This window comes from Anomaloglossus baeobatrachus, chromosome 2 (assembly GCF_048569485.1).
Source record: "Anomaloglossus baeobatrachus isolate aAnoBae1 chromosome 2, aAnoBae1.hap1, whole genome shotgun sequence".
Taxonomy (NCBI): domain Eukaryota; kingdom Metazoa; phylum Chordata; class Amphibia; order Anura; family Aromobatidae; genus Anomaloglossus; species Anomaloglossus baeobatrachus.
The window spans coordinates 300966485-300980971 of record NC_134354.1 but is presented as its reverse complement, the minus strand read 5'-3'; the positions used below and the strand labels follow the sequence as shown (position 1 = coordinate 300980971).

General features: G+C 45.0%; 1 protein-coding gene across 1 annotated transcript in view; it reads right to left on the bottom strand.

The window, feature by feature from the left end:
- The window catches only part of LEMD2 (LEM domain nuclear envelope protein 2), a 62689-nt gene that overhangs the window by 12902 nt on the left and 35300 nt on the right, over positions 1-14487 (bottom strand). The window contains exons 4-5 of the mRNA XM_075335862.1: positions 7763-7839; positions 7599-7678 (exon numbers count right to left, since the gene is read on the bottom strand). Coding sequence (XP_075191977.1) covers positions 7599-7678; positions 7763-7839 — 157 coding nt within the window. The remainder of the gene's footprint in view (positions 1-7598; positions 7679-7762; positions 7840-14487) is intronic.

Genomic DNA, 14487 nt, shown 5'->3' with positions numbered 1-14487 from the left:
GACTTTTTCCTCCTTGTGACAGGTCCTCTTTAAATCCCCAGCATGCTCCATCTTGCTGAGAAATTGTATAGGATTTAATTTAGCTTTTCAACCTTGCAATGCACGGCAAAATCCATTGTGCCTGATATGTATGATTTTTGGGTTAATTTCTCCACAAATCCACCATTACCTAAAGCAGCTCAATCAGTATTTGCTTCCCTAATCAAACAGGGATATTGGGAGAAGGATCAGACATGTCCAGTATTAAAGAATTATTCTCCAATTCTTTGCCAGTGCTTTACTCCAGCCTCACAATAAAAACAAATGCTCAGCTGGACTGGGCATGCATGTGTATGTAAGACCGAGAAAGAAAGGTGTTTGCTAACAGCTATGTTAAGGGTACAGGCACCTTAAAGGGAAACTGTCACCAGATTTGGTGACTATAAGCTGCTCCATCACAAGTGCTCTTTTATATATAGAGCATGTTAGAATGCTGTATATAAGAGCCCAGGCTGCTGTGTACAAAGTAAAAATGACTTTATAATACTCACCTGAACGGTCGGTTTGGTGTAGACTGGTCAAGTGGGTGTCTCAGTTCTGTGGGTGCGGCGCCTCCTCTTTCAGCCATCTTTGTTCTCCTTCCAAAGCCTGGGTGCATGACACGTACTAAGTCATTCACACAGGCCGGCATTAAGGTCCTGCGCAGGCAAACTTTGAACTGCCCTGATAAGGACAGATCAACGTATTGTAGTGCGCCTGTGCAGAACCTCAATGCCGGTACGTGTACATGACGTAGTACGCATCAGGCACCCAGGCTTCAGAAGAAGGAGGACAAAGATGGCCGAAATAGGAGGCGCGGCTACTGGAGAACAAAGCCACCCATCTCACCAGTTTGCACCATACCAACCGTTTAGATGAGTATTATAAAGTCAGTTTTATGTTCTACACAGCGGCCTGGGCTCTTATATACACCACATTAGAATACTGTAAATAAGAACCCAGTGGTGGTGGCCGCAGCTTATAGTCACCAAATCTGGTGACAGGTTCCCTTTAAAGGGTTGGTCCACTACTGGACACCCCTTCTGATTCCACGTTTCTGAAGGTAAAATAAAAAAAGCCTGTACTCACCTCCACGGCCAATGCAGTTCCAGGGCTCATGGTCCCTCGTCTAATTAGTGCTGGCTTCTGTCTCCATGCCTTCGGACACAGGAGCAATCAATAGGACTTACTTCCTGTTGATTAACTCATTTGTCTGAAGGCATGGAGACAGAAGCCGATACTGACTGGATGCAGGGCTCAAGTGACGTCACACAGTAACGTGAGCCCTGGCACTGCTGGGAGGGCGCTGGTATGGGAAACATGGAGTCAGAAGGGGTTGTCCTCATAGTGGAAAAGCCCTTTAAGTCTGAGGACTTATTTTCTACTTTTTAATGACTTTTCATACAATGTTTTTTTCAGGTGGTTTTGGAGTGGGTCCATTACAAAAGCTGCCTGAAAAAAGTGCTCAGAAAAAAATCAAAACAATGAACATATTCAATGCTATGTAAAACAAACGCTTATTGATCATATAATCAGGTTTTGGTGTGTCTTTTGACCACTTAAGGTTTCCAAAGATGACAAGCCAATAAAGGCAGTGACATGACAATTCCTTAGGTGTCATCTGCTCTGAATACATTCCATACTTTACAATACACTTCAATAGAAAAAACTAAAAATGCCAGGAAGACCCCCAGACAACGTTTTGAGCATTTTTGCTTCAAACGCAAATAATTTCTTCATTGTTGAATGGCGTTTAAAGAGTGTCTTGTAATTGCAGGTAAAAGAAAACACATGCCAAAAGAGATAAAAAAAAATAAAATAAAAAGCCATTCAAAAGAGTAATAAAAAGCGATCCGGAAATTTAAAAAAAATGATTAAATAAAATAAATAATGCAAGAGTCTCTACAAGCATTTTCTGCCTGAAAAAAACATTTTTGGCTGACAAAAAAAAAAAAAAAGATTTGTAAACACATTGTTAAGGCTGCATGTGCACGAGGCATTTTTGGTTAGTTTTTTTTAGTGCAGTGTTATCCTTATGCCAGCAAAGGCCATGAGAATTCTGAAGTGTTGTGCACACATTGCTTAATTTTTCCTTGCAAAATTGATGCAGAAATTAATCCTCAGCATGTCAATTGCATTATTCCCTGCGTTTTTCAGCCCTTCCACCCACTGACTTTATTATGAAAAACACATGGCAAAATAAATATGTACAAAAAAATGCATGTTTTTTGGTGCGTTCTTCTGCCAGCAGGTCTGCAGATTTGATGCAGAAAATGTTTGCACCAAATACTCAACATCTGCACATAGACTTAAAGGGAATCCGTCAGCATGGAAATGCAGCCTAATCTTCAGGCACCATGTGATAGAGCAGGAGAGCTGTGGGGTTGATATACTGATTTGTAATGATTCAGTATGTCTTGTTTTCATCATTTAACCCTCCCCTCCTTCTGGGATTTTAGGTCCAGTGGTCCTATCAGTGACTAGCAGCTCAGTCTCTATGCATACTTATACATCTAAAGTTGGAAAACATCAAGAGGACACCCACCTGGACCAAAAATCTCAGGAAGAGCAAAGGGTTAAATGATGAGAAGAAAACCTTTACTGAATCTTAGGGTCCCGTCGCACTGGGTAGATGTGTTTCTTCTGCAAAATATGTACCCTCTGGCAGAAATCCGCACCTGCGGTAAAAAACCGCACCCAAATCCGCAAACGGTTTTACGGCAGTTTGGGTGTGGATTTGCTGCTTTTTTTTAACCATTACCAATGGCAAAACCTGGGACCTGAGGAAAAGAAGTGACATGCTGCTGCTTTTTGCTGCAGAAATTTTGCAGCAAAACCTGTAGGGGAAGAAAATGCAGTGTGTGCACAGCATTTTGGATTTCTCATAGATTTTGCTGGGGAAGGACTGCAGGAACTTTATGAACAAAAACCGCGGCAAAAAAAACTGCAGTGTGCGCACAGGGCCATACCCACAAAACGATACAGCAATTTACTCAGCCCCCCTGCTCAGTAAACTTGTGTCTGCAGATTAGATTGCATCCTCATAGTGACAGGTTCTCTTTTAAGCTGGTGTCACACTAAGCGACAGCGACAACGACGTCGCTGTTACGTCACCATTTTCGGTGACGTAACAGCGACCTTGTAAGTCGCTGTTATGATCGCTGCTTAGCTGTCAAACACAGCAGAAGCAGCGATCATAACGTCGCTGTGCTACATGTGCAGAGAGCAGGGAGCCGCGCTTAGCGCTGGCTCCTTGCTCTCCTAGGTACAGTACACATCGGGTTAATTAACCCGATGTGTGCTGCAGCTACATGTCACAGTGCAGAGAGCAAGGAGCCGCGCACACTGCTTAGCGCTGGCTCCTTGCTCTCCTTGCTACAGTATACATCGGGTTAATTACCCGATGCATACTGCAGCCACATGTCACAGTGCAGGAGCCGGCACTGGCAGCAAGAGCGGAGGCCGGTAACCAGCGTAAACATCGGGTAACTAGGGAAAGGTCTTCCCTTGGTTACCCGATGTTTACGCTGGTTACAGCTTACCGCAGCTGCCAGTGCCGGCTCCTGATCGCTTCATTTCGTCGCTCTCTCGCTGTCACACACAGCGATGTGTGTGTCACAGCGGGAGAGTGACGACCAAAAAATGAAGCTGGACATTCAGCAACGACCGGCGACCTCACAGCAGGGGCCAGGTCGTTGCTGGATGTCACACACAGCGACAGCGACGGGACGTCGCTGCAACGTCACAGAAAATGGTGACGTAGCAGCGACGTCGTTGTCGTCGTCGTTATGTGTGACACCAGCTTTAAAGTACTCTAATGAGTATTTGTGGAAGAAAGCAGCAATGCTTTGTAATCCTTTATACATCTTTGATAGCGGCTTCTGGTTATTTCTGGGAGCCCCTGATTTAGCCATATACTTTACCAGCATTAGAACAGACTAAGTATAATGTCAGCAAAAGAAAAGTAAAAAAGATTTTATATAAGGTAACATTACTGATTCAAAAAAAAGGACTATAAAAGAAAAAAACCTATAAATTGCAGGTTGCAAACACCAAAAAACCATACCATGGCAAACTCTCAGGTTCCATACAACCTGGCGCAGGAGACTATTTCTGCTTTCATTTCTGGCATAATCCATGGTTAATCTGTCAGGTAGCCATGTCCCTCCAATTCATATGAAAAGTGTTGGCGAGATTATTGTAAAATGAAAAAAATTACCCAAATTTTGCAAGAAATCTGTGCTGTTCCTGTGCCACAATCTGAATGATGAATTTTCCCCTGCCTCTGAGCTGTGCACCAAGCTAGAGAGTATTGTGAAGACTCCACCCCGAATCACCAGGTTCAGATTGATAAAGCATGTCCGATAATTTCATTTCAAAATGGCATCTTGATTTATCACACCAAAGCTTTTCTGTGCTGTAGCCACCATTAAATGAATGAAATCCAGATGATGGCACCTGGAGTGTGATTGTTTCCTGGACCTAGTTGGGACCCATAAAAGATGGGGTATTCCACAGTGATCTCCAGGTTTTTGCATTGTTAGGCTAATTTCACACATCAGTTTTTTGCAATCAGGCACAATCCAGTTTGTGCCTGATGCAACGGATCCGTGTCAGAGTGTGTAAAAACTGATGCGACAAATCCTGTGAAAAATGGATCAGTTTTTTTTTTTTTTTTAAAGCTGAGAGAGAGGGAGAGACCCAGTCATCCCCGCACGCACTATCCCCGCACGCACCCCGGCACTCCCGCACACACCATCACCGCACACAAATCCCGGTACTCCCGTACGCAACATCCCCGCACACACCCCAGCACTCCTGCACGCACCATCCCCGCACACACCCCGGCACTCCCGCACGCACCATCCCCGCACACACCCCGGCACTCCCGCACGCACCATCCCCGCACACACCATCACCGCACACACCCCGGCACTCCCGCACACACCACCACCGCACACAAATCCCGGCACTCCCGCACGCACCATCCCCGCACACAAATCCCGGCACTGCCGCACGCACCAACACCGCACACACCCCGGCACTCCCGTACGCATCATCCCCACACACATCCCGGCACTCCCGCACGCATCATCACCGCACACACCCCGGCACTCCCGCACGCACCATCACTGCACACACCCTGGCACTCCCCCGCAGGCATCATCCCCGCACACATCCCGGGACTCCCGCACGCACCATCACCGCACACATCATCCCCGCACACATCCCGGCACTCTCGCATGCATCATCACCGCACACACCCCGGCACTCCCGCACGCATCATCCTCACCACACACCTTGACACTACCTCAGTGATGTCCCCGCTGACAGCGCGGCTCCCTCAGTTGCTGCGTGGAGCTGATAGAGAATGGTGGTGTTCCACGGCCGCTCCTGTCAGCTTCATGTAGCAGAGCTGAAATCGTCGCGGGACCTCGTGGATTACGTCGGACCTGGAGGGGTATTTGGGGATTTTAATAAAATGGTGAAAGAGGGTGTTTTTTTGTCCTTTATTTCAAATAAAGTATTTTTTTGGGTGTATGTGTTTATTTACTTTCACTTACAGGTTAATCATTGGGGGTGTCTCATAGACTTCTTCCTTATTACCCCGATTGCCACCGCACCAGGGCAATTCGGGATGAGCCGGGTAGAGTCCCGGGACTGTCGCATCTAATGCATGCGGCAATTTCGGGCGGCTGCTGGCTGATATTGTTAGGTTGGGAGGCTCCCCATAACGTGGAGCTCCTCATCCTGAGAATACCAGCCTTCAGCCGTATGGCTTTACCCTGGCTGGTATCAAAATTGGGGGGGGGGGGGGACCGCAGGTCGTTTTTTTTTAATTATTTATTTTACTGCAAGATATAGACCCGCCCACCGGCGGCTGTGATTGGTTGCAGTGAGACAGCTGTCACTCAGCGTGGGGCGTGTCTGACTGCAACCAATCATAGGCGCCGGTGGCCGGGGAAAGCAGGGAATACGAGATTGAATGATGGGCAGCCGGCTGTTTCAAATCATGAGAAGCCGCCAGAAGTGTGACAGCCGTGCAGCACCGCGCAGGTGATCGGTGAGTGGGTGAGAGTGAGTGAATGAGTCAGTCAGTGAGTGTGAGAGAGAGAGGCTGGGGACACACAGGGCACTACTGCGATGCTCGCATCACACTAGGCTCGCGCTGGCAGCACAGCAGGAGCAGAGTGTCATGCTAGTGTGCCTATATCTGAGGTTCGACCGTGCGAGCGGACCTCAGCTGCGGGGGGCGGCCCGGCTCTCAGGAGGGGCGGGGCAGTGCTGTGGAGGGGCGGGCCGGCACGGAGGAGGGGGAAGGTGGGATTTCTCTCCCTCTCTCCTCCGTAACTGGCTATTGCGATTCTCGCTCTGCACGTACGGTACACCGGTGTATCGCAAGTGCAGTGCGATTTTTCTCTCGCCCCATTCACTTAAATGGGTGCGAGAGAAGAGAGTCTCGCATTACAGTCACAGCATGCTGCGATTGTTTTCTCTGTCTGATTAGGACTGAGAAAATAATCGCTCATGTGTGCAGACACAGGCTAGAATTGGTCCGAGTGGAATACAATGTTTTATCACAATCCACACGCACCGATTTTCTCAGAGCATCACTTCTGGGCATGCTCAGAAGTAAAAACCGAATCCGGAATATGCTTCCGGCATTTGATGCATGCCACCGGATTCGCCGTGCATAGACTTTCATTATGCACCATGTGCGGCGCTGTGCGGTTTTTTTTATGAGACAAAAAACGTTGCATGAAACGTTCCATGCGGCCACCGCATTCATTAATTAAGCCGCATCCGGAAAAAGCCGGATGCAACGCAAGGTCATCAGGCACAATACGGCGACAATACAAATCAATGGGGATAAAACGGATGCGGTACCGGATCAGCTTTAACCATTTTTTTCCAGATTGTGCCTGATGGGAAAAACCTGATGTGTGAAAGTAGCCTTACACTGACCGGTGATGTGACTATGGGCATCTTGAAGGCCTCTTTCACATGGTAGTATTGTGGTCAGTGTTTGTACCCCAAAACCAGGAGTGGGTCTAGAACACAGGGGAGAATCTAATTACAGTTTTCTGCTTGTTTCAGTCCTGATTTGGCATATAAATGACTATGCAACATACTGATTTAAATATGGCCACATGAAAGGAGTTCTTATGCAGGCTGAAGCCAGGCCCAATGGATGTCTGTCCTGTGGGGTGCACTTATATAGTGCCAGGCAGCCCGCCTGATCTAATAGTATGGACATCATCAATAGGCTGTAAGCCTGACACTGTGCATCACATGTACCTGTGTGACTGATGTCCTATGCAAGCCCTATCTGTGCATGTCAAATACCAACAGCCATCTCCTCCATGATCTGGCATTTCTGTGAGTGCCTGTTTCATCAGTATTTTGCCCCTGTGCTGCCCCCACCTTATCATGGGGTCTGTTGCATCCTGCTAGTGCATTGCTAATCTGGTCTGGTGTTGATAAAGTTGTATCTTTTTCTGTGAGATTTTCTTGTCCTAATGTGAGGCATCAGGTGAAAGGGGTCTAACACTGAGGGTTTAGTATTCACTTCCACTTACCATATGCCAAGATGTTTGTCATTACTGAGCATCCACTCTAGGGCAGTGTCAAACTTGTCTGCAGCGTGGCCACTAACATTCTAGGATATAGAAGACAAAACCAGGAACGGCCTTGAGGATCCAGGGATTAAAGTAATGCGACTCCAGCCTGTAAAGCCACTTACCATCACATGCTCCTTTGCTCTGTTGATTGGAACACACTTACTGCTCAGCCCGGATGGGTTATCACACTCAAAATGGCCTAAAATAAGAAATGAGGGAAAAAAAGTTTACCTAAAATGATTGAAAGGTACCCCTAAAATTTAAGACTAAAAATAACACTGAAGACAAAGTACCGTATACGCTATACTTCACAAGATTAAGGCCAGGAGGCTAGATTAGATTCTTATACCAAATTATCTACTATCCTTCCTATAATGTTAAAGAAGTTGTCCATTACTTTAACATTGATGGCCTATACTTCGGCTAGGTCATCAATGTTTGATCGGTGGGGATGCGATCAGCTGTTCTCAGTGCGGCAGACGGGTGTAAACGCCCATTCCAGAGCTGCCCCATCTTCTGATAGAAGCAGCGGTGGCCGGATACTGCACATCTGCCTCCTATTGATTTGAATGGGAGGGGGATATGTAGTACCCATTCACAGTTACTATCAGTAGATGGAGCAGCTCGGGAACTGAGCATTTTCAGCCACCTGCTGCTGCCAGAACATTGAACAACTGATTGTCAGAGTTGTCAGGTGTCAAATCCCAGCTATTCAGCCATTGATGAACTATCCTAAGGATAGGCAATCAATGTTAAATTAGTGACTAACTTGCTCAAGGCTGTTCCTAGCTGCTAACCCCCGATATCTGTCTATTCAGTCTGGTAATAATGGGCATGGCCACCTACTCCAGGCTCTTTCTAGCTCCCAGCCCAGTTATCTGTCTATTCAGTCAGGTAATGGGGGTTGGGCGCAGAGACATGGCCACCTTCTTGTTCTATCTGCCAGCCCCCTGATAGCTGTCCTTATTCAGTCCAGTAATAGAGGACATGGCGGGGACATGGCCACCTGCTCCAGGTAGTTGTAGCTGTCAGCCCCCTGATATCTGTCTCTATTCAGTCCGGTAAAAGGTGGCACGGCCACCTGCTCTAGGCCGTTCCCAGTTGCCAGCCCCCTGTTATCTGTCCCTATTCAGTCAGGTAATAGGGGGCAGGCAAGAACATGGCTGACTTCTCTAGGCTGTCCTAGCTGCCAGCCCCCTCATATCTGTCTCTATTCAGCCCGAAAATAGGCCCCCTGCTCCAGGCTGTTCTTAGCTGCCAGACCCCTGATATGTGTCCTAATATAGTCCGGTAACGGGTGTGGTAGGGGTATGGCCCCCTTCTCCAAGCTATTCCTAGCTGTCAGCCCCCTGGTATCTGTCTCTATTCACTACGGATACCAATCTCACCCAATGCATGTTCCACAAACATTTTTTGTCAGGTTGTGGAATGTGAGTAAGGAAGATTGGCTCCTGTTCTCCTGGTCCATTGCTGCCAACTCTTTTCTCTTAGGGCACGTTTAGACCTCCGTATAAATCAGATGAGTGCTATCTGATTTATCGGCTAGCATACTGACCCATGTTATTCAATGAGGCACTGCTGACGACCAATTTTTTTCATTGACAGAATCTCAGTCAATACATCAAAAAATTGCTCCCTAATAAAATAATTTATTTAATGGCATTTTGCCATATATTGAAATAGGACCACGCATCAGCGCAAGCTATACTAAACCATATTGAAGAAAATTGCACTACAGACATGTGAATAAAAAAAAATAAATTTTTTATTATATATATATATATATATATATATATATATATATATATATATATATATATATATATATATATATATACACACACATATATACATACATACATACATACATACATACACTCTGACATATTATACACACACACACACACACACGCACGCACGTATATATAAAAATTTTAAAATGGATGACCAGAACTACAGTGGAGATTTAGAAAAGGAGAATACACAGCATATTATGTCGAGTAAGTATATAGATACGTAAATTCAATATATCAATTAATAAGGGCAAAAAGGTGGAAATATAAACAGAAATTAGTAAGCCTGTAATGAAGTATATCACTGAGTTGAAATAAGATGGAGGTTTTTCAACCAGTACTCATGTGACACACATCAAAAAAACAGTATAAGGCTTATAATAGACAATAGTTGAAAGTAATGATAAATACTGGGATGTTAATATCACATGAGTAAAGACTTAAACCTAAGCATCGCATGGAAAAAACATGTACAGCATAAATATGTTCACAAGGACCTGAACAATAATGGTACAATCAATCTAATAACTTGAGTACAAAAATACTGCACACTATTCCCTCAGAATCCATCAGGGATAAGATCTAAGTATGTACTGCCGAAAAGATAGCGTGCGTTTAGACATGCCGTCTTTTTCCAAGGGAGAGAAAAAGATGGCATGTCGAAACACGCGTCGGGAGTGGAGGGCACAGCACTGCATTCAAGTGAAAGAAGTCCAGCTTCACAGAAAGACGTGTTAATCTCTTTTTCTTTTCCTTTGGCACAAGTATAACAGCACATGGCAGTCAAGATGATCACATAACTGACGCGTTTCAAATGACACCGCACTCTTAATCATGATGTCTGTAAATATTCAAAGACCATATATATATACTGTTATAACAGGTTCAACAGAGTTAGTTAATTACATAACACTGACTTGCACCTAAACATAAAATCAGTGTGTCACATTCATTTAACTTTTTTTTTTATCCATTATAGTGCAACAGTATGAATTGAAATAGTTATTATTACATTTTTTTATTTATTTATATTATTGTTTTTTATATGAACAGATAAAATTAACTTGTATAATAACCAGGGGATATAAAATTTATAACAGATTTTATTAGCAAAATATTCATAATAATGGTTCCACTAGTTTATTATACCTATTTGATCCAAAAAATTGGTAAAAATCACAAACAAATAGTTAGATCATTTGTTCATCATTAATGTATACTATATCAATACCATCATTTTAATAAACTGTATTTGCCAAAGGAAAATAAAAAGAAAAAGAGATTAAGGGTAAGGGTGGCTTTACATGCTGCGATATCCGGCCCGATATCGCTAGCATGAGACCCACCCCCATCGTTTGTGCGCAACGGGCATATCGCTGCCGGTCGCGCACAAAATCGCACACCCCGTCACACGTACTTACCTGCCCTTTGACATCGCTGTGACCGGCGAACCGCCTCCTTTCTAAGGGGGCGGTCCGTTCGGCGTCACAGCGACGTCACAAATCGGCCGCCCAATGAAAGCGGAGGGGCGGAGATGAGCGGGACATAACATCCCGCCCACCTCCTTCTTTCCACATTGTGGCCGGAGGCAGGTAAGGAGATGATCCTCGTTCCTGCGGCGTCACACGTAGCGATGCGTGCTGCCGCAGGGACGAGGGTCAACTTCACCCCAGCGACAGCAGCGATAACTGGCAGCGGACCCCCATGTCAGCGAGGAGCGATTTTGGACGTTTTTGCAACGATCTAAAACGCTCCTAGAAGTCACACGCTACGACATCGCTACAGCGGCCGGATGTGCGTCACAAAATCCGTGACCCCAACGAGATCGCTGTAGCGAAATCGTAGAGTGTAAAGCCCGCTTAAGTTCACACAGTGTGTTTTTCGCGGCGTTTTCGCACGTTTTTCAGGTGCATTTTAAACTGCATGACTTTGCTTCCCAGCAAAGTCTATGAGTTTTCATTTTTGCTGTCTGCACACAGCGTTTTTTTTAGCTGCGTTTTTTGTGGTGCCCACAAAAACGCAGAATGTCAATTATTTTTGAGTTTTTCACTGCATTTTCCACCCATTGAGCTCAAGGGGTGGGTAGTAAAGTGACATGTAAAGGAAGAGGATTCCTTCTGTCAGTAAACACAGAAGCGTGAATCCTCCCGTTACCGCCACCGCTGCTTCCACCTTCCGTAGGGCGGCATGTCTGCTCCAGTGCGACGCCATTGCCGAGCGGTAGGTGGAAGCAGCTGCGAAATCAAATGTGAACAGTAGAAAAAAAAGTCATACTCACCGGTCTACAGACTCCCTGTGCCATGTCCACTCCCAGCTCCTCTCCTGGTACCGCCGCTCCGGCTGCAATGGCTGCAGGACCTGGCGGTGATCACCTGATGCGGTCACCTGATGCGGCACCTGACGCATCAGCTGATCGTAAGTCTCGCGGTGACGCCGGCTTTTTACCGCCCGGCTGGCTATCAGCTGATGTTGTCAGGAGACCGTTTCACTGATTACCGGCGGCTCCTGCAGCGATCGGACAGGAGTCAGCACGGACGTGTGTATTTTTAATTTTTTTGCACTGATGCATTAGCTGATTGTATAAACAGCTTTTATACAATCAGCTGCTGTGTCATGTGATTCAGGACCTTGAACCTGACACATCATCTGATCGGTATGCCTTCCAGCAAACCGATCAGATGATATTGGATCCGGATTGGACGGCGCGGGACCCTTGACCAAGGATTACTGCGGAGGGGGGTTCTTTATTTCAATAAAGATGGAGTCACTAATTGTGTTGTGTTTTATTTCTAATAAAAATATTTTTCTGTGTGTTGTGTTTTTTTTTAATCTTTTCTGGAAATTCATGGTGGCCATGTCTAAATATTGTTGTGACACCATGAATTTCGGGCTTAGGGCCAGCTGATAATATACAGCTAGCCCTAACCCCATTATTACCCAGCGAGCCACCCGGCATCAGGGCAGCTGAAAGAGTTGGATACAGCGCCAGAAGATGGAGCTTCTATGAAAGCGTCATTGTCTGGGGTGGCTGCGGACTGCAATTCGCAGCAAGGGTGCCCAGAAAGCTAAGGCACCCTGCACTGCGGATTCCAATCCCCAGCTGCTTAGTTGTACCTGGCTGGACTCGAAATTCATGAAATAATTTAAAAAAAGGGTTTCCCTATATTTTTGGTTCCCAGCCGGGTACAAATAGGCAGCTGGGGGTTGGGTGCAGCCCGTACCTGCCTGCTGTATCTGGATAGCAGGCTAGCATACAAAAATATGGCGAAGCCCACGTCATTTTTTGGGGGGGCAAAAAACTGCATACAGTCCTGGATGGAGGATGCTTAGCCTTGTAGTTCTGCAGCTGCTGTCTGCTCTCCTGCATACACTAGTGGATGGAGTATGCTGAGCCTTGTAGTTCTGCTACCCCTGCCTCTACCTCCAGCATACAGTCCTGAATGGAGCATGCTGAGCCTTGTAGTTCTGCAGCTGTCTGCTCTCCTGCATACACTAGTGGAGAATGAAGAACATATTGAAGAAGGAAATGGCATCAGACCTTTTTTTTTTTTTTTTTTCAACAATCTTTAATGGCATTGTTCACTGATAAACGCATAAAAACGCAGTGAGCAAAAACGCAGCAAAACGCAGCAAAAAACGCACAAAAACGCGGCAAAACCGCATGCATTTTTTGCCGCATTTTTTTTGCCACGAGTGCGTTTTTGTGTGTCTTTTTGCCTCAAAAAACGCACAAAAATGCAGCATCAAAAAAACGCAGTGTGTGAACTTAGCCTAACGCATCTTTCTGTGAAGCTGGACCTTTCACTTGGATTTTGCCTGAGGTGTGGCAGCGCCTTGTCTGGGCTCCAGAGGGTGTTTGAGACTGAGCATTAAACCGGTGTCCCACTTGCGATTACCGCGCTTATATCTCGCACGAGTTTCACGGTGCATCACCCGTCACAGACTCACACGCTGCTCACAGGAGCGGGTTGGCTGCATAGAGATGCATGCAACCGACCCGCTCCTGTGAGCAGAGTAATCGCAGATGGGACACCGGCCTCACGGTGAGCTGAACTTGTTTGCACTGCATTATCTGGTATTAATCACTGACCTATTTGTCTTTTTGGCAGTAGATACTTATACATCTTATTCCTGGTGGATCTTATGGGAATAGTGTGCAGTATTTTTGTACTCCGGCTATTAGGCTGATTGTACCATTATTGTTCAGCTCCTTGTGAACATATTTATGCTGCGCATTTTTTTTCCTTGCGATGCCTAGGTTTACCCCTTTACTCTTCATGTGACATTAACATCTATCATTACTTTCAACTATTGTCTATTATGACCTTTATACTGGTTTTTTGATGTGTGCCACATGAGTCTGATTGAAAAAACCTTCATTTTATTTCAGCTCAGTGATTTACTTCGTTACAGGTTATCTTACTAATTTTTGTTTATATTTCTCTTTTTGTCCTTATTAATTGATGTACTGAATTTATTTACCAGTGATTTTACATATGTTTATATATTTACCCGATATATTGTGCTGTGTATTTTCTTTTTCTAATTCTCCGCTGTAGTTCTGGTCATCCATTTTAAGATTTATAATTAAATAAATTTTAAAAAAATCTATATTTTATGTCTTTAGCGCAATTTTCTTCAATATGATTTAGAATCTCATTCAAGTCTATAAGTGACAGAAAATATTTTTTTTACAGATATATTACAATTCTGTTGCATAGGAAACTAGAAGTGGTCCTGTAAATTAATAATACCTGCTACTGTGAAAAAAACTGACTGCACATGAATGACAAATGAGGAAAATAAAAATCGTCTGACATTTCTGGATGACAAATCGGACTGATTTTTTTATATTGTTTTGTGAACCTGGCATTAGGCTCATTATTTCTTGGGTTAGGATTCACTTTGATATTCAACATAATTTTGTTGAAGTTTCTGAGACCCAGAACTTTTTTATTTTCCACTGATGGAGGTATTTAAGAGTTTGTTTTTGTGCACCCTCAGGTGAAGTTTTTATTTACAGCATTTTGGGGTACACTTACATTTTGATGGCT